The following is a 27,939-nucleotide window of genomic DNA, read 5'->3' on the forward strand; positions in this document are numbered from 1 at the left end:
CCTTGATTTAGGATCTGATTTAGAACTTGGACTTCTGGATGACCACTGGGACAAAATGTAAGGAAGTTACAAGGAAGGTTTATTGCAGGCACCTGAAAAGAGTGGGTCTGGCTTTGGGGGCTCCTTAGGCAGAGCTGACATTTGTGTGCTAGGTTCTACGAGGCTTTCCAACCTTCAGACTGCCCTCGGGGCCCCTGCTTCATCTCAGGCAACGGGTGAGTGCTGTTAGTTGAAGCCAGACTGACGCTCTCCTTCTTCTTCCTTTAGCCTTTCAGTGTTATGATGTACCCAGCTGGTCCTGGATCTGGTGACTCCCCAGAGGGCTTCCCCGAGCAACCGAGGCTCCAGCCACAAATCGGAAATCACACAGCTCAGACACTAGGTACTGAATTTGGGAGTATTAAACAGTCCTTGCTTCCCAGCGTGGCTGGGGTAGACTGAGGGTGAGGCAGAGGGAAGAGAGACTCCAAGAGGTCTTCTGGTAGCACAGAATCCACAGAAGACCTGGTCTGCATTTAGTGACATGTGCTTTGTTCGGTCAACAAAGATTTGGTCCCTACTGTGTGCCTGGCACTGTTGTAGGCACTAGAGAGACATCTCAATGAAAACCAGCCAACCAACCAACCAGACTCAGCGCCTGCCTTGTGGAGCTTTTCCCCCAGCCTTCCTTGACTCCCTTCCCAATGGGACACCCCCTTTTTTCCAGATTAGGTTAAAAGAGGGCCCATTTGGAATAGGATGGGAAAGGAGACGAAGGTGTAGTTTTAATTTGTGACCTAGTATCTGAGCTGGGGAAGACTGAGCAGAGTCAGGAAAAGAAAACAAATGGGGAAGAAGGCGCTCTCTTCTCAGGGATGAGGAGAGAGAGATTATAGAAGTCAGGGCTGTGCGAGGCTTTAGGGAAAGTCCAGCGCCTCATTTTACACGTGAGGAAACTGCGGGACACAGAGGGTATAGTGTACCCCAAGGGGACCCCTCGTTAGGTGGCAAAAGTGGGAATGAAACTGTGGCCCTGGAACGATACTATGCAGCCTCCAGCGAGGCGCTCAGTTTTCACACTGGGCGCCTGGATGGCTTCTGGGAGCTAGGCCCGGCCGTTGCCACGGGGAACAGGTTCCCCGCCCTCGCGCGCCCACGCGTGGCCCTGCGCTCCCAATAAAGTTTTTGTTGAAGCGCAGCTGTACCACGTGAGCTGGCCCGGGGTCGGGGTCGGGGGCGGGGCGGGGGCGGGGCCGAGCGCAGAGACCCAGCGGGCGGCCTTGAGGAGGGGAGGCGGGCGCGAGCGCGAGCGCGAGCGCGGCGGCTGGCCATGATCGCGTCGTGCCTGTGTTACCTGCTGCTGCCGGCCGCGCGCCTCTTCCGTGCCCTCTCAGGTACCGGCCCCGCGTCCTGGCAGGCGGGTGCCAGGCCCGGGCCCACGTCGGCGGGGTCCCGCGGGGCCCGGGGCGGTGTGCGGCGCGTCGGGCCTCACGACCACTCTTCCCCGGCCAAGGTGTGGGGAGACGGCCCTCGGCCCCCGGTGCCCACGCTGGACCCCACGGGGCCGCGGGCCTGGCCGACGACCCTCGCGGGCGCCCCTCCTCTCCCCGCGCCTGTGGCCTGGTGGCGTCCGGCCACAGTTAATGCGGGAGAGGGGCGGCGAAGGGGCAGGAGCCGTCCTTCCCGAGCCCCGGGGGTGCACAGGTTTCAGGGGTCCGCCGAGTCACTGCCCTGGGGGCTCGGCCAGGGTTGGCAACTCGGGTCCAGGCGAACGCCCGAATAGTCGGGGGCGGGGGGGGGTGTCTGTGGGCCGAATACCCGCACGCACCTGCCCTCCCGCGGGTTACTCCACGCTCACCTTTCCCAGCCGCCTCTCCGCTCGCTCTCCAGCCGCGTCCTTCGTTGAAACACTGGTGCTCACAACCCAGAGACCTTTTACGCCCCAGCTTTGAAGCAGCCTCCCCTGCCTTTAGAGATGCGGCGGGGTGGAGCCAATGCCCAGCTGGTACTTTAGAGGGCGAAGGGAGCTCTTTCACTTTTTTCATGGTCTGCCTGCGCTACCATTCCTTTGAAATTCCCGAGGCTCTTAGGACACCATCACTTCCCACAGAGCTCCCAAAATGTTCTCTGGCAATTTAGAGGCCGGGACAGACCAAGAGCTACTTTCTTGGAAATAAGCAGTCAACTGCATTCTGTGCTTTTCCTTTCTAGAACTTTACGTCTTTACGTGTGTGTGTGTGTGTGTGTGTGTGTGTGTGTGTGTGTGTGTAAATCCATTTATCTAGTTATTTGTGTGTCTGCCTCTGGAATGCAAGCTCCAGGAGGGCAGGGCCATGTCTGTTTTGCTCCCTGTATCTCTAGTGCTAGCACACTGCCCAGAATATAGTAGGCACTTGATTCAGGATGAGAAACTCCACGGAAGTTATGGTTTTCAAAGAATTAAAGCATATTCCTTTGTCCATGTTGCTGTCATTTCTGGAGCTCTTCCGATGTCCACCACGGTAGTCTCGGTGACATATGCTAGTCCACAGTTTTCTAGGCCTGCAGTCAGCATTTAGAGATCTCAGAGGAGGGACCACTTCCCTCCCTCCCCCATTAAAGTAGTACCACTTTTTAAAAACTTTTGTGTATTTGGTTTTTGCAGAAGGTTTTCTTTCCCTCCCTCCCTTCTTTCCTTCCTGTAAAACAATTCTGTTGAAAAACCAACCACCACCACCACCACCACCACCAAAAATCTGCTAAATTTGAAACCAAGTATCCTCACACATGTAAACCAGAGAGCCTCTGCCATCTGGTATGCAGAGGATGTTTCAAGGGACAGGGAATTAGCAAATCCCTGAGATTAAAGCCAGCAACACAGTTTATGGGTTTAAAGCGGGGTTTCCCAGTCTCAACACTATTGACATTTGGGCCTAGATAATTTGTTGTGGGGCTGTCCTCTGCACTGTAGGTGTCCAGCAGTATCCTTTTCCACTAACGTCTAGATGCCAGCAGCATCCCTGCAGTTTTGACAACCACTGTTTCCAGATAATACCAAATGTCCCCTGAGAGCAAAATTACCCCTTGTTGAAAACCACTGGTTGAGAGGGACATAGACTATAGATCCACATAGACTATAAATAAGATCTTATCTTTCAACATTTGAACCATTTTGACACTTTTCTTGCCTTTTGAAAAAATAGAGCTGATAAAACGAATCTCTGGTGATTGAGGGTGAGCGTGTCACTTGTCCTGTGCTGTAAATAAGTGATTTAGGGAATGTGGGTGTTTGCTTGCACCAAAATACTGTGCTTGAAGTTTGGGGGGGGCTCCAATTTTAGAGTTTCCCACTTGCTGTCTTGCCTGTTGGCTGTCATTTGTGGCTGCTGTAGCAAAGAGATGACAGCTGTCTCTTACTGTCACTTGTTGGCACCTTCCAATTTACAGCCTCTGGTGTGTTATGGAATGGGAAGGCTGATAATGAAGTTTGTGAAGATTTATGAATAGAATATACTTTGAGAGAAAGAACAAGGGCCTTTGCTAAGAAATAAATTGTATAGCTTTTGAGACACCCTTTTTGTCTACTTCAGGACATTTTCTTTTGGAATGTATTCATAGATTAAGGGATTTATAAAACTAGAAAGGCTCTTGGAGATTATGTTGTTCAAACTTCCCCGTCCCCGCCTTTACAGTCAAGAGTGAGTCCATCCATCAACAGATGAATGGATAAAGAAGATGTGGTATATATACACAATGGAATACTATGCAGCCATCAAAAGAAATGAAATCTTGCCATTTGCGACGACGTGGATGGAACTAGAGCGTATCATGCTTAGTGAAATAAGTCAATCGGAGAAAGACAACTATCATATGATCTCCCTGATATGAGGACATGGAGAAGCAACATGGGGGGGTAGGGGGATAGGAGAAGAATAAATGAAAGAAGATGGGATTGGGAGGGAGACAAACCATAAATGACTCTTAATCTCACAAAACAAACTGGGGGTTGCTGGGGGGAGGTGGGATTGGGAGAGGGGGAGCGGGCTATGGACATTGGGGAGGCGAGGTGAACCATAAGAGGCTATGGACTCTGAAAAACAACCTGAGGGTTTTGAAGGGTCAGGGGTGGGAGGTTGGGGCAACCTGAGGGTTTTGAAGGGTCAGGGGTGGGAGGTTGGGGGAACAGGTGGTGGGTAATGGGGAGGGCACGTTTTGCATGGAGCACTGGGTGTTGTGCAAAAAGAATGAATACTGTTACGCTGAAAAAATAAAATGGAAAAAAAAAAGTAAAAAAAAAAAAAAGAGTGAGTCCATCTCACCAGGGGCATTATCCAAGGTCACATGGTTTGTTAATTTCAGTGCTAGGTCATAACCCAAGTTCTGATTCATGGTCAAGTTCTGGTTCCAATGTAATGTGACCCTTAGAACCAGAGAGTTGATGCTTAATAGGAGTTGTGACCTCTAGATAGAAGAGGTGGTGGTGGTTATATGTGACCATCTACATCCTAGATTATGTGGGACAGCCGTTCTTTCATTCATGCACTGAATAAATATCAGATCGCTATCATACAAATTAGTTCATACTTGTAAAGCACTTAGAATAGCACCTGGCACATAAAGCACTTTATGCTAATGATAGTGGTGTTCCGGGCACTAAAACGGGCAGGCTCGGTGATGGTAAACAATGGGCAAGGTGCATATGATTCTGGTTGGGAGGAGAGTATGGGTTGGGGGAATGTTGTCATCTTATAACACAATATTTTGGCTTGCTTCTTAGATGCTTTCTTCACATGTCGAAAAAATGCCCTCCTGGCGAAGAGCTCGTCCACCCAGGTAGAGGGCGACTTTGCCATGGCCCCTCGGGGGCCCGACCAGGAGGAATGTGAGGGCCTGCTACAGCAGTGGCGAGAAGAAGGGTCAAGCCAGGTGCTCTCAACTTCGAGTGAGGGTCCCCTTGTAGATAAGGGACTAGCCCAGAGCAGCCTGGCGCTCCTGATGGATACTCCTGGAGAACAGGATGCTGCTTCAGAGGACAAGTGGTCCAGCAGGCAGCTGAGTGACCTGCGGGCGGCAGAGAACCTGGAGGAGCCTTTCCCCGAGGTGCTAGGAGAGGAGCCACTGCCAGAGGTCGAGGGCCCAATGTGGGCAGCTGTCCCCATGCAGACCGGCCCCCAGTATGCAGACTGTGCTGTCCTCCCAATGGGTGCCCTGGCTGCAGAGCAGTGGGAAGAGGACCCTGCAGTGGTGGCCTGGAGCATAGCACCTGAGCCTTTGCCCCAGGAAGAGGCTCCCAGCTGGCCTTTTGATGGCCTGGGGCAGTTGCAGCCTCCCCCAATGGAAATCCCGTATCATGGTGAGTCTGACAACTGGCTGAGTGAGCCTGGGCAACAGCTTGTCTCCAGAGTGAGCGGAGCCTTTGCTAAAGAGAAGATTCTCTGACAGGGAGCTCTGTTGTTACATTCTGTTTTTGTGGGAATCTTACAGTATCAGATCTAGAGGGGCCTTAGAGATCATCTCATCCAGCCCCATGGTCCTTCAGATGAAATAGCCATGGTGCAGAGAGGTGGCAAGACATGCCTGAAGTCACACAACTAAGTAGAGGCAGAACTGAAAGCATGCCCTCGTTCTGATTCTCCATTCTCTAGCAATTGTGGAGGAAAGACCTCAGGGCCTCCCTCAACCAGAATTTTATCTTCTGGTTTTATCTATGTTATATATATTTGGCTTCCATTAATATTTGAAGAATGAGTTCTGTAGCTCAAATAGGTTTGAAATCCACTTTGCAGCTCCATGCTGTAGGGGAGATGGGGACATGTGGTTTATAGCCCCACAGGCTTTTTTGAATTTAAAGGTTAGGAAACTTTTGAGGCTGAGATTACTCTAGAAATGTCTTTAACCTCAGGTGATTTTGAAGCACATTGATCTGTGATTCTCCAGAGACCCATAGACTTACCGAAGTGAGAAATTATCAGCCTAGAATTATTGAACATGTATCAGGTGCCAGGTATCATGCTAGGGACATTGGTGAACAGGCCAAGATAGTCTCTGGCTTTGTGGAGCTATTTATTTAGTCTGAAAATGTCCTATGAGCGCTGCTTGAATAGCCATAGAGAAGGATGGGTGGTAGGGAAGATAAAGGAACTTTTATGGTTTCACTTATTTGTGGAGCATAACAAATAACATGGAGGACATGGGGAGATGGAGAGAAGGGAGTTAAGGGAAATTGGAAGGGGAGGTGAACCATGAGAGACTATGGACTCTGAAAAACAACCTGAGGGTTTTGAAGGGGTGGAGGGTGGGAGGTTGGGGGAGCCAGGTGGTAGGTATTAAGGAGGGCACGTATTGCATGGAGCACTAGGTGTGGTGCAAAAACAATGAATACTGTCACGCTGAAAAGAAGTTAAAAAAAAAAAAAAGAATGAATCTTGGAACACTGGAAAAATAAAATTTAAAAAAAAAAAAAGGAACTTGAGGCACAGTATCTCTGATTCAGGAGTGGAGATGGTAGTGCCTGAGGATAACATACTTGTTGTGGACCTCTTCTTTCCGACCCCTTTGCAGAAATCTTGTGGCGAGAATGGGAGGATTTCTCTGCTCAGCCAGATGCTCAGGGCCTGGAGGCAGGGGATGGCCCTCAGTTCCAGTTCACTCTGATGTCCTATAACATCCTGGCCCAGGACCTGATGCAGCAGAGCTCAGAGCTCTACCTGCATTGCCACCCGGACATCCTCAATTGGAACTATCGCTTTGCCAATCTCATGCAGGAATTCCAGCACTGGGACCCGGATGTGAGTGAAGAGGGGAGGAAGTGCCATTTTGTATTTGCTTTGAACCTGGGCTATTTCCCAGTGCTCTTAGAAAATGAGTTCAACCCCATAGTTTTTTATAGGATTGGATTTTTGCCTAGGGCTGGAGGTTTCCTGCCTGGAGTAAGTTGAGTTTTGGGCAGGTGCTGAGAAGACTCTCTGGGTGCACAATTTTCAGCACCATTATGCAGGGAGGGAGACTTGAGGGATTCAAGAGGTGGGAAAATCCAACTCAGGCATCTAGTCTAACCAGCTTAACTCTAGGCCTGTCCTTGCTGGTGGTGGCTGTCTGGGAAGAGTCGGCCATGTGGGCAATTTCAGTGTGACCCTGCCTGAGACAAGCAGCAGCTTCCCACCTGGGCTCAGTGCCTGTTCCTTGGGTGGGAGTCACTTTCCAGCACTCTTGGTACTCGGTACTGATTGGTTTCCTTGTCAATTTCCCAGATCCTGTGTCTCCAGGAAGTCCAAGAAGATCATTACTGGGAGCAGCTGGAGCCTTCTCTGCGAATGATGGGTAATGCAGCTCCCTGGCATGTTCATCAGTCTTGCTTCCTCTGGCCCTGTCTGCTCTCTCCGGAAGGCACCAGCTTTTTCTTTTGTCTCAGTAAATCCTCAGTCTCAGCTGTGCACTAGCTGCTCTGTATGGGTGAGAGAAAGAATGGGTTCTGCAGTTTTAAAGCAGTTCTGACATTTAGCGCCATTTAATCCTTGAAGTAACCCACCCTGTGGGGCTGAGTTATTATTATCCCCATTTTTATATTGAGGAGACTGAGGTTCTGAAAATGTGTGTGACTTGCTCAAGGTCACCCAAGCTACAAAGTTAGTAGGTTGTGGAGCTAGGACTCTGATTTGTCTGACTCTAGAATCCATGTTTTTCCTATCCAGTGATACTGCTTCATACCCTCTGTCCTCCTTCCCCTTTAGCCACTCCGTCATCTGGTTATAACTGTAAGGGAACCTCTGCAGAGCCAAGGTGTTGGCAAGGACAGGAACCCCCTTACAGAGCAGCAGGAGCATGCCATAGGCACACACCCCGGCTATTGCCACTGGTTGGAGGGATTCAGGCTTGGAGGTCCCTGACCCGTGTTCTTGGCCGGGTGTTCCTTGCAGGTTTTACCTGTTTCTACAAGAGGAGGACCGGGTGTAAGACAGATGGCTGTGCTGTCTGCTACAAGCCCACGAGATTCCGTCTGCTCTGTGCCAGCCCTGTGGAGTACTTCCGGCCTGGCTTGGAGCTCCTCAATCGGGACAACGTGGGCTTAGTATTGCTGCTGCAGCCACTAGTCCCAGAAGGCCTGGGGCAAGTCTCGGTGGCCCCCCTCTGTGTGGCAAATACCCACGTCTTATACAACCCACGCCGGGGTGATGTCAAGCTGGCCCAGATGGCCATTCTCTTGGCCGAAGTGGACAAAGTAGCCAGGTTGTCTGATGGCAGCCATTGCCCCATCATCTTGTGCGGGGACCTGAATTCTGTTCCTGATTCACCTCTCTACAACTTCATCCGGGACGGAGAGCTCCAGTACCATGGGATGCCAGCCTGGAAGGTGAAATGGGAGAGGCCACTGGGGGGTGGGAATATGGCCAAGGGAGAGATTGAGGTATCGGCAACTAGTGCCGCTTCTGTGGCAGTGACCTCAGCTACACCTTTTCTGGCTCCCCCGGCTTTTTCCTGTTCTGTTGAATAGTGTGTACTCAAGTCTGGAAGTTAGAAATTCCTTGCAAGAATTCAGACATTGCAAAATAAGGCCGAACCCTCTTTGTCACCTACTTTCCTTGCCTTTCCCTTTAGAGTGAAGTAGTAGTTGATTGAAGTTTGGTGGTGGTGTTCCAGAATATTCTGTGTGCATTTACAGTGATACCTATCTTCCTGTCATATTATAGTTATAATTTACACTTACTAGGCACTTACTGGGTTCCCGGTGCTATTTTAAGCACTTTACATAAATTAGCTCACTCAGCTTTCACAATTTCTATCATCGTTTTCATTTTTTAAGTGAGGAAGCTAAGGCGTAGAGACGTTTGGTGGTTTGCTGGCTCTAGGCCATGCAGGTAGCTAGTGGTGGAATCAGGATCCCAGAGCTTTTTCCCTTCAATACTGTGCTGTGATTGCTTCTGAGAGCTGATATTTGATCTATTGTGTGTGTGTTTGTAAACCCACTACTGTATGTTTCATTCTGTAGCTTGGTTTTTTTCACTCAGTGTATATATGGATCTATCTCATTCCTTTTAACTGCTGAATGTTGGTAGCATAGATATCTCATAGTTTTATCCTATTTAGCACTGCTGATGGACATTCAGCTTGTGGTGATTTCTTTATATGTCACTTAATCTCCCTGTTCCTCTGTTTGGCCACTGCTGTCCATCTTATCACTTAGCTTTTGGCAAGGCACAGTGGAGAAAGGTCACGAAAAACGGCTGTGTTACTGTTGAACACTCTGGGCTTTTGTTTTAATAAGGTTACTCAAGTGCCAGCAATGTCCTGGTTCCCATGTGTGCAGAGAAAGGTCTTATCTTGCTGGAAAGTGCTATAATCAAGGAGCTCAGAGAATGGGAAAAAGAATTTACTAAGTGCCTACCATGTGACCAGTGCCATTAGGCATCATGATTAAGAGCCAGAAGAGTCCTGAGTTCCAATCCCTGCTCTGCTATCTTGTGCAAGTTACTTAATTTCCTTAAGCCCCATGTGCCTCATCTATACACTAGGGATATGATGGGACCCATTTCAGAGGGGGTTTTTATTGTTATTTGGCAGATCAAATACAAGAACACATAGTGAAGTATTTTCTGTTTCCTGCTTCAAAGGAAGCAGTCAGCCATCAGTTGTTATTATCAAGATTCTTAATTGTAGGTGATATTATTATTCCATTTTATAGTGGAGGATATTGAACCCCACGGTTAAATAACTTGCCCAAAGTTACACAGCTAGAAAGTGACCATTAAATCTTCGGTCTGTTTTACTTGAGATGGCATATTGAAAATTTATGTCCTTCAAGGGCAGGTTGACTGTATCTATCATTGAGCTTTCCCTAACACTTAGCTAGTGTCTTGCACATAGCTGGCATTCAAATATTTGTTGTTGTTAGATGAAATAAAGGGAATTTTGCTACACAAGGTAGAGATATGCAGATGACTGATGTTACCCAATGTTTCCCTACTACATTCTGTCCGTTCCCAGGCTGCTCATTGGCTTTGACTGAGGATGGTGATGTAGATATGGTAAAGTTCTTGGTGCATTTCCCATTTGGTTTGACCCTGCGGTTTCCTCATGATGGACTTAAGATGCTAGACCTTGATCCAGAAGATCCAAAGATGAAGATAAAACTTTTTCCCACTGCAAATTAAAGCCCCTGGAAGTTGATATTCCATGTGGAGACTCATGTAGATTTTTCTGAGGTGAAATTCAGAGGACCGTATGTTCATACAGTTCTGTTCCTTTGACTCACGTACCTTATTCTCTTAGCCCTCCTTTCTGCTTCATGGACATTTCAGTGCTTCTGGGTTTTTAAAAAATAAGTTTTAATTAGCGTCTTGTTTTTAACAACTTCCCCTGAAACTGACGTGTTTTGCTTATATTATGTATACAGCGTGTGATTGTGTGCGTGTGTGTGTGTCTGCATGTCCCAAATCATGGGCTATTTTCTTTTTCCATCTTGGTATCATCATTCCCACCTGCTCTTTCCTTCTAGGTGTCTGGACAGGAAGACTTCTCCCATCAACTTTACCAGAGGAAGCTGCAGGCCCCACTCTGGCCCAGCTCCCTGGGCATCACTGACTGCTGTCAATATTTCTCCTCCTGTCACCCCAAGAGAGCAGGTGAGCCTGTGCCACATTCTTGGTTGGCTGTGCCTCTGTGCCCATTTTGGGAGAAAGCTGGTATTTCAGTGATAAGAGAAGATGTAATTCCCTCAATTCTCTTAGCAAGTTCCTTTGTTTTTCCCTTCATCCTCCTCATGACCTCCCAGTGAAATGGACAACTAACTTTAAATCCTATCTGTTGGAAATCAGCTTGTCTTCAGAGCCAGGCTTCCTCTGTGTGCCTGTACTGGAAGCTTCTTGTTGTTAAGGCTGCTTCAGCTTGTGGCTTCTCTTCCTTTCTCTCACTGTGTGGCTTTTCCTGGCTTGCAGAGAGACTGAAGTATAGCCGAGACTTCCTGCTACAATTCCGTTTCTGTGACATTGCCTGTCAGCGACCAGTCGGACTGGTTCTTATGGAAGGAGTGACAGATACTAAGCCAGGTAATGGACACTAAGCTTGTTTTCTTGGCTTTCTTTCCTCCTTACCCCTTATATTTGTCAGTTAATGTGGTTTCTTAGTCTTTTTGTAGGTATGATTCTTAAGGTCAGCCTCTGGCAATAAGCATGCTTAGAAGGAAGGTCAGTGGAGTTCTGCCTCCATATGCAGGCATAGATGTGCAGCATAGTGAGAACACGGACCAGGAATCAGGAGACTTGAGTTCCAGTCATGTCTGAGACCTTGAATGAGCCATGTAACCTTTTTGGGCTTAAGTAGCTAGTAACCAATGCGTGTACAGCAGATAGGGGGGATGCACATGACAGGGTTTGAAAGTCATTTGAAAGTCAGGACCAGTCAGTGGTCCTGCTTGTGAAAAAAAGTTACTCCTACTGAGAACTCCCAGATCAACCGTGGCAGAGTATGCCTGACAGTTTCCCCTTCTCGTCTCTGAACCCATTCCAGAGCAACAAGGAGATTGGGAAAAAGCAATGCAAGCTCCATCTTTGAGAAAATTAGGAGACTTGAATGTATCTGAAACCGTGGATCACAGCATAGGTAGAATGGCTGTGGGAAGCACCGGAGACCGTGCAGGGGTGCTGGGGGAGTATGGAAGGACGTGTCTGGGGGCTGTGTAGATCTCAACAAAGAGCCAGCGCAGCACATTTCTCCAAAGTGCGGAGTGTACCTTAAGGCACAAAATTAAAATTCCTTGTTTCATCAGCAAGAATAGTATGCACAGGTTGTGATAGGAGATTCTCTGAACCTGCTTTGGTCTTAATAGGCACTGGAGAAAAGCCTGATCAAGGAATCAAGCCCTATTTGCATTAAGCAGTCTGTTTGAGTGGCAGGAGGGGCGATGAGATACTTAGAGAGCTGCATATCGCTTTTGGCTGGGGAGAAATAAAGATTAAAAGGACTCATATACAACCCGGTGTCATCAGGAACATTCCTGTTACTTGGAATGCATACCCAGTTCTTCCCTCAGAGAAGCTGTGCAGATAGCTGGGACAGAAAAATCTCAACTAATTCAAAGCCAAGCTGCTTAAGAGGAACCAGCAGGCGAGCTGTGCTAGAATATTGCAAGAAAGAAAGCAGAAGGAGCAGGAAAAACAAAAGGCAGATAAAGAATGCTTACCTCAAAGATAAAAATTGTTGTCATGCAGCATATGAAAGATTATTATTATTTTCCCATGAATAAAAAAGTGAAAAATTGCCTTTATAAAGTAAGGGTACGAAAATAATTGCCTTTATAAAATAAGTCCAGGCACATTGCAAGACATCAGAAGTTGAAATGGAAGCTGCAGAGCCAGGAAAGAATAAAAAGTTTAAGAATCATATAAAATGAAGACAAAATTGGTACAGTATAAGAAGGAATGGGAATAGAGACTGCTGAAAACAGACCAAGAGACAGAGGCCATGAAAGAAAAAGCAAAATAAAAAGGATGTAAAAGAGAACAGGGATTAGAAATGATAGTAGTGGAAGATCAGGAGACTTTTAACATACATAGAGTTGGAGTTCACAGAGAAGAAAACCAATATAATGGCACAAAAGAAATGTGTAGAGGTATGATTCAAGGAAAATTTTTCCCAAAGTTAAAAGATTTGAGTCTTCAAATTGAGAGAAAGTACCATGTTTCAGTAGTAAATGACATAGGAGAATCAACAATAAGATATCTTACTGAAGTTACTAGAAGCCAGAGACAAAAGAATCCTTTGGGCAGTTGAACCAAAAAGATTGGGCTGCTCTTAAGGGTAAAAATAACCAGGTTGGCTTCAGACTTTTTAACATTATCATTCAACTCTAGAAGACAGCAGAACAAGGCTTCAAGGAAGGAAGGTATGATTCAAGATTTCATACTCAGTCAAAAGCTCTTCTTGACCAAACTGTGAGAACAACCTAAGATAACAAAGCCATGACTGGAAAAACTGTATTAGAAGTCCCTGTGATAAGCAATGAATTTATTTTTTCTTGTAGGAATTTAATTTTGCACAAAGGAAACATTTCAGTGGCTTTATTATTTTTTTTTATTTACTTGTGAAGTTAAATCTGTTATATAGCTCTAGCAATAGTGATAATGGTAATGACCCCCATGCGTGAAGCAGCTACCATGCTCCAGGAACTGAGAGAGCTACTGGTATTAAGTGGACTCAGGCAGGGAAGCAGTGGCTTAGTGCTTTCGAATTACAAAATCCTAAAGTGAGGACAGTAGTAGGACCCCACATTTCATGTTAAGAATACATTATTAAAAACCAAAACAAAACAGTATTGTACTTGAAACATAAAACAAGCATTTCAATTTAATAACAAAATGAAACCTTCAAAATGTATACTGATGATCACTTTGTAAGTAGAATCATTATGTAGGGGGAAAATATCCAATTCACTAGCAGTGCAAAATAATTAGCAGTATTTTCAAAATTGAGATTAAATTTGGGTAAACACACTAATCCACCAAAAGTGTAGTTACCATCTATCACTGTACAAAATTATTACAATATTACTCTGTTCCCTACGTTGCACTTTTCATACCTATGATTTACTTACTTTATAACTGGAATTTTGTACTTCTTAATCTCCTTCACCTATTTTGCCTCTCGTTTACCTCCTCCCCTCTGTCAACCATGGGTTGTTCTCTGTATTTATGAGTCTGTTTCTATTTTGTTCTTTGTTTTGGTTTTTAGATTTCACATGTAAATGAAATCATATCTTATTTGTCTTCCTGTAAGTTATTTCACTCATAATGCCCTCTAGGTCCACCTATGTTGTCACAAATGGCAAGATTTCATTCTTTTTTTATGGTTGAGTAATATTCCGTGTGTGTGTGTGTGTGTGTGTGTGTGTGTGTGTGTGTGTGTGTACATACATTCTATGTTCTTCATCCATTCATCTGTTGATGGACACTAGGGCTCTGTGTGTGTGTGTGTGTGTGTGTGTGTGTGTGCATACGTTCTATGTTCTTCATCCATTCATCTGTTGATGGACACTAGGGCTGCTTCCATATCTGTGCTAGTGTAAATGAGGCTCCAGTAAACATTGGGGTGCTTATATCTTTTTGAAATGGTGTTTTTGTTTTCTTTGGGTAATTATCCAGAAGTGGAGTTACTAGGTCATATGGTATTTCTATTTTTAATTTTTTGAGGATCTTTCATATTGTTTTCCACAGTTACTGGTTTATATTCCCACCATGAATAGAAAGTCTTAAGTGTAATAAGGAGATCATAATATGTGATCTTTTATCTAGAAGATGTGTTTAGATGTGTTAACAAATAATGTTTCCAGTCTAATACTACCCATGCAACCCATACTAGTCATGCAACCCACCATTGCACAGTGCACAAGGGTTCCCTTTTCTCCACATTCTTATCAACACTCGTTCTTGTCTTTTTGATACTAGCCATTTGGGCTGATATGAAGTGATAGTTCATTGTGGCTTTGATTTGTGTTTCCCTGATGATTAGTGATATTGAGCATCTTTTCATGTTTTTGTTGGCCATCTGTATGTCTTCTTTGGAAAAGTGTTTATCTCATGAATGTCTTTTAAAGACTCCAAATGTAAAAATGTGCCACCATTTTTAGACCATGAGTGGAAAGACTTAAGTGCAATAAGACCATATGTGATCTTTCTTTCTAGAAGATGTATTTAGATGCGCTAACAAATAATATTTCCAGTCTAATACTAGAGTCATGCAGCCCACCAGTGCGCATCAGAACTTTCCAACTTGACCGTGACACTGATTTAACAGGCAGCATGTGAGGTGCAAAAGGAGCTGCAGTGCTAGGTCCTGATGGCTGACACTGCATTGAGCAGAGAACTCAGCATTGCCCGGGTTGTGCAATAAAAACACCGTGATTCTCACTCTCCCCAACTCCCTTTGTGGGGGAATATTTCCTAAGAAGGGAATCTAAATTGAAGGCCCCTTCTTATAAATATTTTCGATTACTAATGATTTTTTCTTTCCAGTATGGTCTTAAAGATACTGAAAGAGGATTACTGATTTTCTTTCTCATGACCACTTGACCATTTCCATCGAACTTGGACCTTCAGGTCTTTTAACAAACAACTGACAAACCATGTGCCCAATAAAGTACATTGTAGAAAAACCGATGGCTAATAGATGATTTTTGTAACCAGTATTTACAAACTGACCAGATGGCCACAGACCAAAAGCTGTCTGATCGGTTTTCTAACCAAGAAAGTTCTGAATCGAGCTTCTCCACTGTCCCATGCCAGAATACAGTTTATCCTCTTCCCAAGTACTTGCAGAAGAGCTTACTTGTTTGACCGCAGCTCTGGTAGAGGCAGCCATGGCCCATGTGCTCATCTGGCCTGGTAGGGCATGTGTGTGACTGCTAGAACAGTGCTGTTTGTACACAGTGTGGCTTGGACAGAACTCCGTGTTGAGGGAAACCAGTTTTAGTATCCTGCGGCTCACTGAGATTTTTCTTGTGTATCATAATGTAAAAGACACAACTCAAAAGGAAGATATTAGCATTATAAATATTTAAGCTTCCAGTAGCATTACATCAACAATCATCAAGTGAAAGTGCAGGTTTAACAAGGAACAGTATTCAGAAAATAACTAACGATAAGGGGTTTTAATTCATCTATCTTAGCCCACAACGGATCAAGTAGAAAAAAGATCACTAAGAATATGGAAGACTTCAATAACGTGTAAATGGTAAATCCGATTGATGCATATCAAACTCTGAGTACTGAAAGCAAAGACATCTTTTTAAGTATTCATAGGAAATTCTTAAGAATTAGACCACCAAAAAAACCTCAATAAATCTTAAACAGTAGAAGTGATACAGCCTTTCTTTGATTACACATGCAGTATAAATAGAAATTAGAAACAAACAAGAAAACATTATCATCTGGTTATCTAGAAAGCTTCAAACAACTTTTGAGTCAAAGGTGAAATTTAAGCTAAAATTGCAGAATATCTAGAAAGTAATAATAATGAAAGTACCATGTATTTGTGGGATATAGCTAAAACTGTTCAGCGAAAAGTTCATGGAATTATATGGAATATTTAGAATCACAGAATTACATGAGTAGATAAGACAAGATAAAAGTAAGTAAATTACACATTCGACTTAAGAAGTCAGAAAAAAAAGAACAAATAAGTTGAAAGAAAACAGAAGATACAAATGGGAATAATTAGAAAACAAAAATAGCGGAACTAATAAACTCTAGGAGTTTGCTGTTTGGACAAAAAAACAGCTGTCAGTTAGACCCTTTAACCTATTTTGAAGGGCAGGGAAGGAACAAGGGAAGTATCCAGATGCAGACTAATTAATAGGATTATAGGGGGGTTCTTGTTCCATCTGAGTGCAAAAGAAATAAAAAACTTAGATGGTGTATATTAATTTTAGAAAATGTATTTTAGTAAAGTTGGTTACAGAGGAGAGAGAAAATCTAAGTAGGGAAGAAATACATAAAGTTCTCAGAGATGTAGTCCTATAAAAACACCAGACTCAGATTGATTGGAGAAATGTCATCAAACCTTCAAAGAACTTATAATTCCATTACTACTTAAATTATTACAGTGCACAGAGGAAGAAAGGAGCTGATTATTTTTATGCAACAAGTATTTTGACCCTGATACCTGACAAAAGTTATACAGAAAAAACTATCAACACTAAAATTCTCCACTTACGAATACTGATACAAAAAAATTTAAATAGAAGATCAGGAAACAATCTAGCAGCACATTGAAAGAGCAGTACATCATGACCAAATGGAGTATATCAGAAATACAAAGATTGTTTGATATTGGGAATTCTATTCATGTAACTTAACATACTAATATATATGAAATCTATTAAAATATACAAAGTGCATCCTATAGATGTCCAAGAGACTGTTAAAAAATCAACATCTATTCTAGATTCTTTTTTTTAAAAGACCCCCCCTTAAATTAAGGAAAAACTACATACAGGCATACCTTGTTTTATTGTGGTTCACTTTATTGTGCTTTGCAGACATCGTATTTTTTACAAATTGAAGGTTTGTGGCAACCTTACACTGAGCAAGTCTATTAGAGCAATTTTTCCAACACCGTTTGTTCACTTTGTACCTGTCACATTTTGGTTATTCTTGCAATGTTTCAAACTTTTTCATTATTGTTATATCTGTTATGGTGATCGGTGATCTTTGATATTATTATAAGAATTGTTTTGGTGGGTCATGAGCCACACCCATGTAAGATGGCAAACTTAATCATCAAATGTTTCGTGTGTTCTGATGGCTCCACCTACCAGCCATTCCCCTGTCTTTCTCTCACCCTCTTCTTAGGCCTCCCTGTTCCCTGAGACAAAACAATATTGAAGTTAGGCCAATTAGTAACCCTACAATGGCCTCTAAGTGTTCAAGTGAAAGGAAGACTCTCCCACTAAATCAAAAGCTAGAAATGATTAATTTTAGTGAGACAGGCAATAGCTAGGCTTCTTGCCCTCAACAGTGAACCAAGCTGTGAATGCAAAGAAAAAGTTCTTGAAAGAAATGAAAAGTGCTACTCCGGTGATCACATGAATGATAAGAAAGCAAAACAGCCTTACTGCTGATATGGAGAAAGTTTGGTGGTCCGGATGGAAGATCAGTTTAGCCACATTTCCTTAAGCCAAAGCCTAGTCCAGAGCAAGGCCCTAACTCTCTTCAATTCTGAGAAGGCTTAGAGGTGAGGGAAGTACAGAAGAAAAGCCTGAAGCTTCAGGGGTTGTTTCATAGTGTCTAGGGAGAGGCCATCTCCATAACGTCAAAGTACAAGGTGAAGCATCAAGTTATCCAGAAGATTCAGTGAAAATAATGAATGAAGGTGGCTACACTTAATGGATTTTCAGTGTAGACAGAACAGCCGTCTATTGCAGGAAGATGCCATCTGGGACTTTCATAGCTAGAGAGGAGAAGTCAATGCCTGGCTTCAAAGCTTCGAGGATAGGCTGACTCTCTTTGTTAGGGGCTAACACAGCTGGTGACTTTAATTAAGTTAAAGCCAGTGCTCATTCACCATTCCAAAAATCCTAGGGCCCTCAGAATTATGCTAAATCCATGAGCTGCCTATGCTCTCTCAGTGGAACAGCAAAGCCTGGCTGAGAGCACATCTGTTTACAACAGGATATACTAAATATTTTAAGCCCACTGTTGAAACATACTGCCCAGAAAAAAAGATTCCTTTCAAAATATTATTGTTCATTGACAATGCACCTGGTCACCCAAGACTCTGATGCACATGTTTAAGGAGGTTAACATTGTTTGCATGCCTGTTAACATAGTATGCATTGTGAAGCCCATGGATCAAAGAAGGATTTTGACTTCAAGTTTTATTATTGAAGAAATACATTTTGTAAGGCTATAGCTTCCGCAGATAGTTGTTCCTCTGGTGGATCTGGGCAGAGTGAATTGAAACCTTCTGGAAAGGATTCCTTACTCCAGATGCATCTAAGAACATTTGTGACTCCTGAGAAGAGGTCGGATGCCAACCTTAATTAACAAGAGTTTGGAAGAAGTTGATTCCAGCTGTCAGGGATGACTGCGAGGGGTTCATGACTTCGGTGGAGGATGTAACAGCAGATGTGGGGGAAACAGGAAGACAACTAGAAGAGCCATGGAGCCTGGAGATGGGACTGAATTGCTGCAATCTCAGGATAAAACTTGAACTTATGAGGAGTTGTTTCTTTTTTGTTTTTAAGATTTTATTTATTTATTAGAGCGAGAGAGCATGAGTGGGGAGTGGAGGGAGAGGGACAAGCCAACTCCCTGCTGAGTGGGGATTCCCAGAACCCTGAGATCATGACCTGAGCTGAAACCAAGAGTTGGATGCTTAATTGAGCCACCTCGGTGCCCCCAAAGGATTTAGAATATTATATAAACTTAGTTGATAAGGCAGGGTCCGGGTATGAGAGGATTGATGCCAATGTTGGAAGAAGTTCTCTGGGCAGAATGCTGTCAAACAGCATCACATGCTACAGAGAAACCATGTATTACCACCACCCTCATTGGTCAGCAGCCATCCATACCGAGGTAAGACCCTCCACCAGCAAAAAGATTACGACTTGCTGAAAGTTCGGGTGATGGTTAGCATTTTTTAGCAAATATTTTCACATTAAGTATTTTTTTTTTTTTAGACACAATGCTACTACACTCTTAGAAGACTACATTATGGTATAAACATTTGTATGCACTGGGAAAGCCAAAAAATTCAGTTGACTGGCTTTATTGGGATATGTACTTTCCGCCATGGTCTGGAATGGAACCCACCTAATCTTTGAGAATGATCTTGGTCTGTCAGAGTGCATGTTGGCAACAATGTGCCATAGAGGTTGAGGGGCAGGAGGAGGGGAGTGAAGCCACTGCAGGCCTGCAAATTAAAAACTGAAACCAAACCCCAGCACTTACTCAGCTCCACGTATCAGCATCTGGATTAAAGAAGACACTGTAGTAGCATTCCTACTACAGGAATAGGACAAGGATGGCCACTCTTGTTTTTCAGCCATATTCAAAGATGCCAGCCAATAGATAGAGAAACAGAAATGTGGGTGGGAAAACAGAAGTAACAAAATGGAGGGGAGGGGCTAATTACTTGCTCATGTTGTTAGATAACCGGGAATCCAAGAGAATCAACTAACAGCTATTACAGGCATTGAGATAATTCTGGAAAGTAGCTGGTATAATATGAATATACACAGGCATTGAGATAATTCTGGAAAGTAGCTGGTATAATATGAATATACAGAAAAACAATAGTATTTGTGTATAAAAATAAGGATATACTTGTTAAGAAATAATAGTGAAAAAAAAGAGACCCTATTTATAATGCCAACAAAAAAGAAAAAATCAACAAGGAAAATGTAAAGTATATAAAGGAATATTCCGTTTAATCTGAATTATTAAATTACTTGGCATGAAATTGTTCCTTTACCCTTTTTTTAAAAAACAGCTTTACTGTGATGAAATTCATATATCATAAAATCTACCCATTTAAAGTGTGCAAGCCATTGGCTTCTATTCTATTCAGAATTGTGTATACACAATCTAATTGTAGAACTTTTTCATCCCTCCTGAAGGAACCCTGTATCTATTAGCAGTCATTGCCCATTCACCCCTCCCCTTGTGAAACATTAATTGAACATGGCCTTTCAGGTTTCTGGACACTCAGTTCTATTACATTCACTTTATGTCCATCCTTATGCCAGTACCGCAGTGTCCTATTTTAGCTTTGTATAAGTTTGAAATAGAGAAGTTATATCCTATGACTTGGTGAGGTTTCAAGATTATTTTGTTTATTCTGAGTCCCTTTCATTTCTATATATTTCAGGATCAGCATGTCAGTTTCTGCAAAGAAGCTAGTTGCGGGATTTTGATAGGGGTCTAGAAATCTGTGGATCAGTTTGGGAGGTATTGCCGTTTTATTTATTTATTTATTTTTAATATTTATTTGACAGAGAGAGATCACAAGTAGGCAGAGAGGCAGGCAGAGAGAGAAGGGGGAGAAGCAGGTTCCCTGCTGAGCAGAGAGCTCAATGCGGGGCTCGATCCCAGGACCCTGAGATCATGACCTGAGCCAAAGGCAGAGGTTTAACCCACTGAGCCACCCAGGCGTCCCGGTATTGCCATTTTAGTAATACTATCTTATGATCAATGAACATCCATGTTTTTTCATTTATTTAGATCTTTAATTTCTTTCCATGTTCTGTAGTCTTCAGTATGTAAGTCTTATACTTTTATGAAATTTATTACTATTTTATTCATTTTGATATTATAAGTGGAAATGTTTTCTTAATTTCATTTTTGGATTTTTACTACTAGTGTATAGAAATGCAGTTTTTGTATATTGATCTTCTATGTTGCAGTCTTGAGAATTCATTTATTCTATTAGTTTTTTAGTGGATTTCTTAGGGTTTCTGTGTAAGAGATCATGTCATCTTGCAAACAGAAAGAGCATTACTTCTTCCCTTCTAATCTGGATGCCTTTTATTTCTTTTTCTTCCATGATTGCCCTGGCTAGGCCTCTCTAAAGTTGAGTGGTGAGAGTGGACATCCTTGTTTTGTTCCCGATCTTAGGGGTAGAGCTTCTAAGTGTGTTGTGAATTAAGTGTGATGTGAGCCCTGGGGTTTTTGTGGATTCTCTTTATCTGGTTGGAGAAGTTTTCTTCTAATTCATTTTTTTCAAAGATTTTATTCATTTGACAGAGAGAGACAGCGAGAGAGGGAACACAAGCAGGAGAGGGAGAAGCAGACTTCCTGCTGAGCAAGGAGCCTGATGGTAGGGTTCAATCCAGGACCCTGGGATCTTGACCTGAGCCAAAGGCAGATGCCTAAATGACTGATCCACCCAGGCGCCCCAAGAAGTTCTCTTCTGTGTTTAGTTTTTAATGTTGCATTTCCCCCCATAAAGCAGTGTTGAATTTTGTCAAATGGTTTTTCTGTGTGTGTTCAGTTGATCATGTGGTTTTTATCCTTCAGTAATCTATTAATATACTATGTTAGTTACATTAATTGATTTTTCAGATGCTAAACCAGCCTTACATTCCTAGGATAAATTGTACATGGTTATAGTATATAATCATTTTTTATTTTGCTGGATTTGGTTTGCCGATATATTGTTTTGGTGTTCTGAGACTTAATTTTCAACATGGGGAAGGAGGGTGTTTATACTCGATTCAATTCTGATACCATCTACCCGGAGATAGTACAGATGAAATAAAGGCTCAGTCCTGTAAGACTTCCCCCACTTCCCAACTTCAGACACCAATCACAAGCCCATCCTGTGCTTCCAACAACCTCCTGCTTGGACTTTAGATACCAGTCATAAGTCCAGGTTGTTAACTGTACTTTCTGACCAACCAGCTGTTATAAATCAGAGGTTCCCATGACTCCCTCCTTCCTTGGGTTTAATTAAGTTGCTGTAATGGCTCACAAAACTGAGAGAAACATTTTACTCACTAGATTACCTGTTTATTATAAAAGGATAAAACTCAGGAACAAGCCAGGTGGAAGAGATGTATAGGAAAAGGTATTTGGGAAGTTTCCATGCTCTCTGTAGGCCCCATTCTCCCCAAATCTCCATGTAGTCACCAGCCCAGAAGCTCTCTGAAGGCTTTGCTACACAGGCGGGGTTGATTAAATCATTGGCTATTGGTGAGTCAAGCTCCAGACCACTTCCTTCCCAGGAAGTTTAGGGAATTGGGACAGAAATTTCCAACCCTCTAATAACAGGTTGGTTCTTCTGGTAACCAGCCCTCATCTTTAGGTGATTTCCAAAAGTCACCTCATAATATAACAAAAGACATCTTTATCACTCTGATCTCTTGAGAAATTCTAAGGGTTTGGGGAGCTATGAGTCAGGAGCAGTGGACAAGACCAAATATGTATTTCTTATAAATTATAATATCATAGTCATTGAGGAATTTTGCATGGACATTCACAGGGGATATTCTATAGATTTCTTTGTGATGTTTTTGTCTAATTTTGATTAACTGAGTAACACCTCACAGCATGAGTTGAGAAGCGTCCCATCTTAATTTTTAGAAGTGTTTATGAAGTATCTGTATTACTTCTTCTTTAAATGTTTGGCAGAATTAACCAGTAAAGCCATCTAGTCCTGGGCTTTTCTCTGTGGGAACTTTTTAAATTATTAATTCAATTTCTTTACTTGCTTATAGGCTATTCAGATTGTCTATTTTTTCTTGAATCAGTTTACATAGTTTGTGTCTTTTTATTTTTTTTAAGATTTTATTTATTTATTTGACAGAGAGAGAGATCACAAGTAGCCAGAGAGGCTGGCAGAGAGAGGGAGGGAAGGAGGCTCCCCGATGAGCAGAGAGCCCGATGTGGGGCTCAATCCCAGGACTCTGGGATCATGACCTGAGCCAAAGGCAGAGGCTTTAACCCACTGAGCCACCCAGGTGCCCCTGTATCTTTTTAGAAATTTGTTCATTTCATCTAAGTTATCAAATTTGTTGGTATATAGTTGTTTATATTATTCTCATAATTTAAAAATTTCTGTAGGGTTGGTAGTGGTGGCCCTTCTTCCATTCTTAGTTATAGTAACTTAGTAACTTGGGTCTTTTTTTTTTTTTTTTTTTTTTTTTGGTCAGTCTAGCAAGGGTTTGTCAGTTTTGTTGATCCTTTTTACCCTGTTGTCTTAGTCGATTTGGGCTATTGTAACAAAATATCACAGCCAAATGGTTTATAAACAATAGAAATTTATTTCTCACAGTTCTGGAGTTGGAAGTCTAAGATTAGAGTGCCAGAATGGTCCAGTTCTGGTGAGGGTCCTCTTCTGAGTTGTTGAGTACTAACTTCTTGTGTCCTCATATGGCAGAAAGAGGGTGAGGGAGATCTCTGGGATCCAAGCCTCTTGAAAGGGCATTAATCCAATGCACAAAGGCTCTGCCCTCATGACTTAATTACCTCCCAAAGACCCACCTCCCAAATACCATTTCACTGGGGAGTGGGATTTCAATGTACTTTAGGGAGACACAAACATTCAGTCCATAACACTTATTAATGCCAGTAGGATCTGTAATAATATCCCCTCTTTCTTTCCTGATACTGGAACTGTGTATCTTTTTTCTTCATGTGTGTGTGTGTACTTATTTTTGTGTATTTAAGAATGTATACATACGTACTACATAGTGTGCATACATATGTATGTATATTACACACATACATATATACATACACAGCAGATGGTATGTGATAGAAAATCTCTGAAGGAATATACCAGGAATTTGGTAACATTAGTCGCTTCTGGAGAGGGAAATTGAGTGGCAGGAGTCCGGGAATGGGAGGGAGACTTTTCACTGATATTTTTCTCTACATTTTGATTTTTGTACCATGTGACTCTATTACCTAAAGAATAAATTTATTTCTAAAGAATAAATTTAAATAAATTCTTTAAAAAGGTGCTGGGCCAAGGAAGAAATGTCTGTGTTCAAGGTCTCTGTCTGCCTTCCTACAATGTTGATCCATTGTTTTCTTTGTCCCATCACCTCTTTTCTTCCTCTTTCCTCTATTGGAGCAATCCAGTCCAAGGATCTGAGAGGGATCCCAGGGTCCAAGGTTCTGACCCTGTTTCACTGTCTGGGAATAATAAAATCTCTTCTCTCTGGTCTTCTACAGAGCGACCTGCTGGCTGGGCCCCATCTGTCCTTGAGGAAGACACTTTGGAGCCTGAGCCTGTCTTCCCCAGGTGATCTTCCTTCCGGTTTCCTGCAGCCTGCTTTCCAGCCCCCATCTGGGTGAAAGAGAGAGGTTCTCATTGGCTTTCCTCAGGCTGATTTGGGGGGCAATTTTGCCGAGGTCTCTCTTCTCCTAATACGTGCTAAGCTTTTGGAAGGGCTGGTGTGCAGAGGCCAGAGGTGACCCACCTAGGTTCTTGCAGATGAAGAACCCATGCACATTTCCTCAGGGAGTAAGGCTACACAGAAGAACTTGCTGACCCCTGGACAGGGTACATTAGGTATACTTGACCAGGTAATGAGAGGAGAGTGGGGTGGGGGTGGGGTGAGGAAGGTCAGGGGACTGTGTATAATTGTGTCTGTTTCTAGGCTGATTTTAGCTAAAACCACCTGCCTCTTATTAGCATGGGAAGGAATTTGCTGAGATAGAGTTAGTTGGGATGACCCTTAAAAAAACTGTAAAATCCATAGAGAAAGTGACTTTGAGAAAAGGTCAATAATGTTTGTTGACTGACCTCTTCCCCTTCATCCCTGCAGGACTGTAGGCACCATCCAGCACTGCCTTCACCTGACCTCAGTATATACTCATTTCCTGCCCCAGCATGGCCGCCCAGAGGTCACCACAATGCCCTTGGGTCTTGGAACGACAGTGGATTACATCTTCTTCTCAGCTGAGTCCTACGAGAATGGGAACAGAACTGGTAAGCCTGGTGGATCCTGGTTTCATAGAAGCCACCTCAGAAGTCCCTGGGAACAGCTGATGGTGAAGGTCAGGCATTTGGTCACATGGCTTGGGCTGCTGGGACCAGAAGTGCAGATTTCGTATCTACCTGGCACTAGTCATCCTCGTCATAATTCCCTTATTAGGCCACTTGCCTGCCTTCTCTTTATATCTTCGTAGCATTAGAGAGAGGTGGGCAGAACCAGCCTTATCTCTATTCACGAGGTAAAAATAGAGCACTGGGAGGTTAGTGGACTTTGAATGTGGCAGCCATTTGGTGAGGTACTTGGTTGGGTTAGAGACCCTGTTTCTTGTTTCTTCACCCTCTACCAGCAGTCACAGTGTGGCAGCCTACTGGCCTCATGGCTGTTTTGTTTAAAGCATGTCTTTTAAAATGTTTGAATTGATTCCCTGTGTTTAAAAAATCAGACTTTATGTAGAAAATCTGGATTTCCACCTTTTCTTGGAAAGTCCAAAGTTTTCATAGATGCTGGGCCTGGGCACCCATTCTTCAGTTGCCACAGTCTCTCTAAACCCACCCTGCTTCATTCAGTGATACATCCCAGAGTATCTGGGAAAGGGAGACCTCAGCCAGAGGCAGCTGGGAGAGGTAAGTGGGGGCAGGGTAGCCAAGGGGATGCAGCCTCCATAAAGCATAGCTCCTACAGGCCCCAGTTACCCTATGGATTGGCCGTGGCTGCTTTCTCACTCTCACTGGCTTCTGCTTTGTGCCCCAGATCACAGGCTATATCAAGATGGGACTCTCAAGCTTCTGGGCCGTCTCTCCCTCCTCTCTGAAGAGATTCTCTGGGCTGCCAACGGCTTACCCAACCCCTTCTGCTCTTCAGACCACCTGTGCCTGCTGGCCAGCTTCGGGATGGAAGTCACCGCCCCATGATGGGGTTCCCAGGGGAAGAGAGCTTCTCTTCCAGAAGAGCTCACTGGATCAGAGACTGTGGAAATACCCCATGCTTCTGGAAACTTAGATCCAAGAAACTTACATCCCATCCCCTCCCCTCCTTTCCCCCATTTCCCTTTTCCCATGGTTAGATTTTCTCCAGGCCTGTCCACGTTCTCTGCCTGTGGTTCCTGCCCTGCCCCAACCTCTTCCTAATCCTGTGCCACATACTCAGTGGCCCTGGGAGAGGCAGAAGGGGGGGCTCCCCTTTCATTCCATGTATCCAGTGCTCCCCTTTAATTTTTAATTACCAGGGTTGCGGGAGCTATTGATCTCATTGGTTATTTGCTTTCAGGCCATTTCTTGATGGTATCTTCTAACCCAGTCTTCTGCTTTCATGACCTCTGGGCCCAGCCCTCTTGCCAGGCACACACATGTGAGATGTGTAGCATGCATGTGTCCTCTCAGGGTGGGACTGCTCTGTACGGCCATGCCTGCCTCCGACCAGCCCACTTTCCACACTGGGGCTGTCAGCCTCTTCACAGGTCGAGAGCATGACCTGGTAGCTGTGTGCTGCCAGGCAGCAGCAGGGGCATGGGCCCTTCTCCCCTTTTATCCTCTGTGTCTCATGAGGCGTTCTTCATGTCACCCAGGCCATACTCTTCATCTGGCCTCGGGGAATGAACGGGCCTCATAGCCTGTAACAGCAGCTTCAGGGATGTGCTACCTGCCCCAGCAGCCTCTGAGCCTCCAACCCAGAGCTCCCATAGCCATGGCACGCTTTCTCGAGGGCTCTTCCCTTTTTTCCAGGCCGCTGTGAGAGATGTGCAAGTGTGAAGCCCTGTGTGGGGTCAGTGGACTGAAATAAGAGTTTGAGGTTTAAAAGGACAAGAAAGAACCTTCAGGAAACTCTTGTCTTACTGTGCTCTGCCCCTCGCAGACCTGGGGGACTGGGAGGCCTGGTGGGGGTAAGAGCAGGCAGGCTGTGCAGCCACACTTCAGCTGGGACCCAAGACCTAAGGGACTTGTTCTCCTTCCTCTGCACTCCTCAGAAGCTGTTTACTGTTCCTTTCCTCCCACCACTTTTTACCTCGCTGCTTCCCCTAGTCCTGTCCATTTTCTCCTAAAACAGCCTGATGCGTGGCTCAGGCCAGACCCTCTCTGCAGAAGGTGGCCTTGGGTGAAAGCTGTCCAAGCATTCGAGGTGGCAGTGCTGGGTTAGTTCTGGCCAGCAAGGCCTCAGCTGCCCATTGCCAGTGCTTTTCCTCCTAGCACAGGGCCCCCCTGGCCTATTCGGGGCGCCCTTCGCCCACACGTATCACCTGCATGCCTTAATCTTCCATAGCTGGGGTGTGGCCTGTGTCTTCCTGGGCCAGCTGCTCCTCACACCTCCCCCAACCCGAGGAGCTGCTGGTCCTTGCAGATTAGCCTCGCTGTTGCCCCGCTCGGCCTCCGGAATGGGACTGAAGGGAATGGCGGAGAGGCTGGCATTAGGGACAGTTAGCCAGAGGTTCTCTCCCCCTTTTTTAAAAGCCAAAGACCCAGCCTGAATTCTGCAGCTGTGTTCATGGTTATAAGCTTTCCATGCCCAGGTACTGGGGAATTTATATGTGCGTGTATATTTTTGAACATTGTATCCTGGGTACTGGGCATGTGCCTGTCTGAGCCCCAGGCCCACCTGTCCACACCCCACCCATCGTTCATTGTGTTCGTCTCTCCCCGGGCACCTCCTGAGATGGTCTCAAGTCAGTGCCTATTGGTTTTCAGGACTGTGGCCCATCACTGTTCTCTTCTGCCAGGAAGTGCAGTGTAAGACGGCTCAAGGTGGCAGAGGGCAGGAGTTTTATAGGTGATCTTTTTCTCGTTTTCTTATTTGTTTCTGTTTTGGAAATGAAATGGGGGTTTTAAGTGGTCATTTAAGCTCTCTTTTCTGAATAAAAGTTTACCATTTCCCCCCTATTGTTGATCATTTTGTTAGGATCCTGAAGGGCATGGGGGAGAGAAGGCCTGGAGAATGAGGTGGGCGAGAGGAAGAGACCGATCCTGGGCAGAACTGTCAGGTCCTAAAGCTTGGCCTGAGAAAGGTGTAATCGCCCTGTGATAATTGGCACCTATCCCTGCTGCTCTGAGGCCTGC

General features: G+C 44.3%; 2 protein-coding genes across 2 annotated transcripts in view; one reads left to right on the forward strand and one right to left on the reverse strand.

The window, feature by feature from the left end:
• LRRC74A (leucine rich repeat containing 74A) overlaps window positions 1-2,150 on the reverse strand; it is a 44,389-nt gene extending 42,239 nt beyond the window's left edge. The window contains 1 exon segment of the mRNA XM_046009624.1: window positions 1,838-2,150. The gene's annotated coding sequence lies outside the window, so the exon portion shown is untranslated.
• ANGEL1 (angel homolog 1) lies at window positions 1,240-27,755 on the forward strand. Its single transcript, XM_046009623.1, has 10 exons — window positions 1,240-1,373; window positions 4,736-5,311; window positions 6,520-6,746; window positions 7,209-7,278; window positions 7,875-8,308; window positions 10,451-10,577; window positions 10,890-11,000; window positions 24,126-24,195; window positions 24,722-24,885; window positions 25,643-27,755. Exons 1-10 carry the CDS (start codon window positions 1,310-1,312, stop codon window positions 25,801-25,803), a joined length of 2,004 nt encoding a protein of 667 aa, XP_045865579.1. The 5' UTR covers window positions 1,240-1,309; the 3' UTR covers window positions 25,804-27,755.
• The last annotated feature ends 184 nt before the right edge of the window (window positions 27,756-27,939 follow it).

Source organism: Meles meles, chromosome 6 (assembly GCF_922984935.1).
Source record: "Meles meles chromosome 6, mMelMel3.1 paternal haplotype, whole genome shotgun sequence".
Classification (NCBI taxonomy): domain Eukaryota; kingdom Metazoa; phylum Chordata; class Mammalia; order Carnivora; family Mustelidae; genus Meles; species Meles meles.

Bases quoted from the DNA above. Each gene is read 5' to 3' on its own strand.
- ANGEL1 (XM_046009623.1), top strand. From the start codon at position 1,310: ATGATCGCGTCGTGCCTGTGTTACCTGCTGCTGCCGGCCGCGCGCCTC. The intron at 5,312-6,519 runs GTGAGTCTGACA...ACCCCTTTGCAG, and splicing joins AATGGAAATCCCGTATCATG to AAATCTTGTGGCGAGAATGG. The intron at 24,886-25,642 runs GTAAGCCTGGTG...TTTGTGCCCCAG, and splicing joins CGAGAATGGGAACAGAACTG to ATCACAGGCTATATCAAGAT.